Raw genomic sequence first — 5,996 nt, forward strand, 5'->3', positions numbered from 1 at the left:
ATTGTATGCTCAATACTGTTCAATACAAACTTTTTAACAATGATACAAAATAAGTATTGAAAAATATCTTGTATCCATTTCATTTTTTAATCTATTCCTTATCTAACTATGCTTCTCAATAACAATAACAACACAATCATTTTCGGTATTTGTTTATCCAAGTGCAGAGGCTACTGCAGTGACACGGCATTTTTAGCCACGAACAGTACGGCCTGTAACAAAACTTCTTTAATCACGTGATCTCTAGCTCTCCGGTTACTCGTGTCAACAAGTCACCAAGGCTAAGCTAAATAAAGATATTTATTGTGTAACACGTAAAGGCGTAACTGATAGAAAGACGTTACACAATCAGGTAGGCGTTTCGAAGCCACTATATGTAACGAACCTGTTTATGTAAGTTTACCGGAATGTACTAGAAGTTTCCAAGGTAACGCTCAGAATTTTCGATTCACACCTATAAACATCTGTAAACCAGAAAGCCATTCGTCCTTCTCCTTGTTTCTGGGTGCACCCAGTTATGTCATGGTTAACCAATCAAATTTCTGAAAACAAGCCGACAAGCAAATCAGAAGACGTGAAAGGCGGGATCTATTGTCGTTTTCCAGAAACTTCAGAAGCATCTCGTGACTTCCTGTCGTTTCTAACACCGGATCTTCTTTTTTTTTAATCATTGCGCAAGATATGTGTTTTTGTTGTTTTAAATATATTAAAGCGCAGATGAATTGTAAGAAAAAATGAAAAAATAGCCATTTTATAAACAGTTGTGTTTAAACTGTGTCACTTAAAGCGATACATTTAGTCTAATGAACATGAGGGTCTATTTTTTGCGGAAGAAGCATTGCTCAAATCACAGAGTAAATAGGTGAAAGGGGCGTGGCACCGATGCGTAACGACTTCATAAATTAGCACCGAGAAGGTCATTTTTATTCATCGCCGGCGAAGATACTACAGCGAAAAGGTTCTTTTAAAAGAAACTGTATCAGAAATTATTCCTACGACTACAACAGGTATTTTTTTTGTTGCTTTATAGCTTACTATAGCTAATAGTAATTTACGCTCTTAAGTATCAGGGACGCAGTAGTTTCTCCTCTTGTTGGACGGCTGGTTACGTTAGTATGTTCGGTAGGAGTGAAATTCGGGAGTTAGGTTAAGAATAGACCCATGATCTACTCAAGTCAGGTTTTTATGTTCCTTCGGAAGGGTAGCGAAGAGGTGTGTGTGTGGTGGGGTTTTTTTTGTTTTGTTTTTTTTAAGACGAATTTGAGGCTTGATTTTTATTTGTGTGCGCGTGTATAGGGGGAAAAAAAACCGAAGGGGGCAGCTGGCTTATTGGCCAGGATCATAGTTTAATTGTTGTTTGAAATTTAATCTCTGCATAGAGCATAACATAAAGACGTTTAGTGTTTTTTTTTCCCCATTTGTGTGCCGAAATATTAATCATCGTCGGAGTTTGTACTTTTTATTCCTCCCTTGTTTGGATATTAGAAATCGGGCTTCCATTTGTATTTCCGCGTTTATTGTTCTACAAACGACGTCCGATGTTTCTTTGCTTAAACGCTTAAGGTTTATATTTAATACCAACCTAGCTCGTGCTCTGTCTTAACAGATGGAGATTTGCCGTAGTGTAGAGAAAAAAAAATTACGAAGTAAATCGCTAATTGCATGTAATGTAAACGGCTGCCAAAGTTCTTTAGTATTAACACTTTAATTGATGAAAGTACCAGTCCGCTTAATACATGTTTGGAATATTCTTACAAATCGATTGTCTTGTATCATTCTGTTTTAGTGGCCCATTTTTAAGAAATTAATGGAGGGACACTAAACAGTCTCATTATAAATTGTTTAAAGGAACACTAAGCACCAGTAACTTTTTTTTTTTTTTTTGTTCTTGAATGATTATGATGGTTGGTTGACACAAGTTATTTTATATTGTAGATTAAACCATGCAAATCTTTGTGAAAACCTTGACTGGCAAGACCATCACCCTGGAGGTAGAGCCCAGTGACACCATTGAGAATGTGAAAGCCAAAATCCAGGACAAGGAAGGCATCCCTCCTGACCAGCAGAGGCTCATTTTTGCAGGCAAGCAGCTGGAAGATGGCCGTACCCTCTCCGACTACAATATTCAGAAAGAATCTACCTTGCACTTGGTCCTGAGGCTGAGGGGTGGTATGCAGATCTTTGTGAAAACCCTGACTGGCAAGACCATCACCCTGGAGGTGGAGCCCAGTGACACCATTGAGAATGTGAAAGCCAAAATCCAGGACAAGGAAGGCATCCCTCCTGACCAGCAGAGGCTCATTTTTGCAGGCAAGCAGCTGGAAGATGGCCGTACCCTCTCCGACTACAATATTCAGAAAGAATCTACCTTGCACTTGGTCCTGAGGCTGAGGGGTGGTATGCAGATCTTTGTGAAAACCCTGACTGGCAAGACCATCACCCTGGAGGTAGAGCCCAGTGACACCATTGAGAATGTGAAAGCCAAAATCCAGGACAAGGAAGGCATCCCTCCTGACCAGCAGAGGCTCATTTTTGCAGGCAAGCAGCTGGAAGATGGCCGTACCCTCTCCGACTACAATATTCAGAAAGAATCTACCTTGCACTTGGTCCTGAGGCTGAGGGGTGGTATGCAGATCTTTGTGAAAACCCTGACTGGCAAGACCATCACCCTGGAGGTAGAGCCCAGTGACACCATTGAGAATGTGAAAGCCAAAATCCAGGACAAGGAAGGCATCCCTCCTGACCAGCAGAGGCTCATTTTTGCAGGCAAGCAGCTGGAAGATGGCCGTACCCTCTCAGACTACAATATTCAGAAAGAATCTACCTTGCACTTGGTCCTGAGGCTGAGGGGTGGTATGCAGATCTTTGTGAAAACCCTGACTGGCAAGACCATCACCCTGGAGGTAGAGCCCAGTGACACCATTGAGAATGTGAAAGCCAAAATCCAGGACAAGGAAGGCATCCCTCCTGACCAGCAGAGGCTCATTTTTGCAGGCAAGCAGCTGGAAGATGGCCGTACCCTCTCCGACTACAATATTCAGAAAGAATCTACCTTGCACTTGGTCCTGAGGCTGAGGGGTGGGCAGTGATTACTTACTGGACATTTATGTGGCTTCAGTATTAAACAGTACTGTTTACATTTATACATCTTTTGTTTATAAATTGAAATAAAGTGTTGCAATCAGCTTTGTGTTTATTACTTGGATTGATCTGAAAGGCATTTTAATTATACCTGGTGTTAACAGATCAGAATGAAATACTTGGCATTTTGTTTAAAAGGAAATGTTTTAAACTTGACTCCATTAGTTGAGTTAATCTGCTTTACATAGTACTTTGGTGCCTGATTTTAATTGTTCAGTTTTTAGCTTCAGTGAATGTTTTTGGGGTGTGTCTCCTCTCTCAACCCAAAAGTGTTCTGTTGACCCTGTGGATTGGTGTGTGACTAGCTTGTCTGCATACACTTGATTGTGACTGGGTGGGGTGAATTAAAAGGGAACATATCCTCTGGGTAGGTTATGTAAAGTTCTGTTCTACACAAGTTTCCAGCTTCTCCCATGTAGCTTTTTAGTTTGGGTGGTGTGAGGTGTGTTTTGCTACATTGGTTATTTTATAGCAGATGCTCAATGAGCAGTTTGCTGTGTATAATATTACAAGCACAATGTTTGGCAAAATCCATGCAATTTAGGCATGGAACTGCACAAGTGTAGACTTTTTAAACATGACGAATTGTGGGAAAGACCAGGTATATAAAACTTGGGCTTGCAAAATTAAGAGAATGAGCAGGGCAGCTAGATATGCCTCTCATCCAATGTAGTGTTCTTTGCACTGTGCCTCGTTCCTTAGGACCACTATATAGTAGTGGGATATAGATAGAGGTGTGTGTATATATAAAATATATATATAAAAAAATATGAGGCCAGTGTGTATTACTATTCTCATGGCCACAATTTTTGGGCAGTCTTTCCTGGGTCCAAACAGCAGGTTGCATCCTTTTGTAATTTCTGCTCTTGACATTAAAGTGTTTGTGCAGTTAGTGTGCCTGAGTGGTTAAGATGGTGTCCACTAATTTTATTGAAGTTGGATTGGGCCTCTTGCCGTCAAACAGTTGGCCCTTGACAAACGGCACAGCTGCAGTTGTAAGTAAAACGAAATGCCTGCTCAATGTGAATTTTCTTTTTCAATGGTAATTAAGCATGCAATGTTTAAGTTGCTGTCCACAGTAATGATAGGAAATGACAGATGGTCCAAGTAATGTTTGTGGACTGCATTTGTCTGTTTCTATCTTCATAATGGGGTGGCTGAAACTACAACTGAGGAACTTCACAGTGAGCCACAGCTGGTGAGATGATTGCGGTGGTTTGTGCACTAAGTTAGGATACCCTAATTTAAAAGGTAAATGAAGGGAAAATAGGGTACTTGGCTTATGCAACCTTCATAAGATAAGCACATAAGAAAATGCATTGTCCCTGATAGAGCATTTATGTGCCTTTTTTTGCACTTCATTTTATTTCCAGAAAGCACTTGTAGTTGCTAGGGATTTTTCAAGGTGATTCATCCAAAGATTTGACAAAAAGTAAATACAATTAAAGCACAATTGTTGACTTCATCACAATGTGTTAAAAAGCTGTAGGGAATAATGAATTTCCACCTTGTACAGAAACACAAATGTATAAAACAATCTGATGGTGCGTAACTGCACTTGTGGCCAGCAGTATGCAGCAAATTAAGCATAAGGTTGGGTGAAGAACCAGAAAGAAACATTACAAAAGGAAACTTTTTTTTTTTGTCACACTGCTGAGTGGTCCATTTTAGTGACAAGTTATGTTTCTATGATTGTAGTACGTGAAAGCCATGGTCACCCAGACCAGTGTGGTCTCTTGAGTATATTTCCTACACGTTTCTCTGACCTGAAGTCCTCAACAGAGTGCAGTTTCAAGCCTACAGTTCTTCCTCTATGTAGAATAGCTGTGGAGAGACCTGAAGATGGCAGTTTACAGATGGATCTTGAGAGAATCTGCCAGGAATGAATGGGATAAACTACCCAAATCCAGGTGTGCAAAGCTTGTAGAGACTTGCCAAGGAAGACTCAAAGCTGCAATAGCAATTAAGGGGGCTTCCACAAAGTATTGTGTTTAAGGTATCAATACATAAATGAACAAAAGATTTGTTTTTGATATTTAATAATTTGCAAACCATTTAGAGGATATATTTCACTGTTATGGTTTATTTGTTGCCGCTTGAGGGGCAAAATGGCAAATTTATCCATTTAAAATAGAATCAGTTAATCAATCAATCAACATTTATTTATATAGCACATATTCATACAAAAAAATGTAGCTCAAAGTGCTTTACAAAATGAATAGAAAAATAGAAGACACAATAAAAGATAAACATAAGTCAACATTAATTAACATAGAATAAGAGTAAGGTCCGATGGCCAGGGTGGACAGAAAAACAAAAAAAACTCCAAAGGCTGGAGAAAAAAATAAAATCTGTAGGGGTTCCAGACCAAGAGACCGCCCAGTCCCCTCTGGGCATTCTACCTAACATAAAATTTAAATTTTAAATTTAAAACAAAGTGTGCATAATATGAAGAGTGTTGAATAATTCTGAATCCACTGTGCATAGCACAATTACTTGGTAAGGCCTTACAAAAGAATATAGCATGATGCTAAAACTACTAAAATACAACAGAATTGTAAAATCACTGTGATATAATAAACAAAAAATAGAGAAATGAGGCAAAAAATGTAGGTAATTTATATAAAAGGAGGCTCTCTGTAACATGGCAAACGAGTCATGACATTTGCTCCTAGCTGATGCTGCTCCTTTGTCATGTCAGGCTCTTTGTATTGCATGCTGGGTCAGAGTTACTTCTGCCTCTCACAGACTGTGGATTGTGTGTTAGCTGGCCATTTTCAGGAACACAAACTCCATGGTTAATGATGGCTGTCTAAAACGTATAAGAAATACCACGTGTGGCAACAACAAAATCT

General features: G+C 39.4%; 1 protein-coding gene across 1 annotated transcript; it reads left to right on the forward strand.

Moving 5' to 3' along the window:
* Nucleotides 1–891: 891 nt before the first annotated feature.
* ubb (ubiquitin B) lies at nucleotides 892–3,178 on the forward strand. The gene is made up of 2 exons (XM_039756552.1): nucleotides 892–1,007; nucleotides 1,936–3,178. The coding sequence occupies exon 2, from the start codon at nucleotides 1,944–1,946 to the stop codon at nucleotides 3,087–3,089; it is 1,146 nt and encodes a 381-aa protein (XP_039612486.1). The 5' UTR covers nucleotides 892–1,007; nucleotides 1,936–1,943; the 3' UTR covers nucleotides 3,090–3,178.
* Nucleotides 3,179–5,996: the final 2,818 nt, after the last annotated feature.

This window comes from Polypterus senegalus, chromosome 6 (assembly GCF_016835505.1).
Source record: "Polypterus senegalus isolate Bchr_013 chromosome 6, ASM1683550v1, whole genome shotgun sequence".
NCBI lineage: Eukaryota > Metazoa > Chordata > Cladistia > Polypteriformes > Polypteridae > Polypterus > Polypterus senegalus.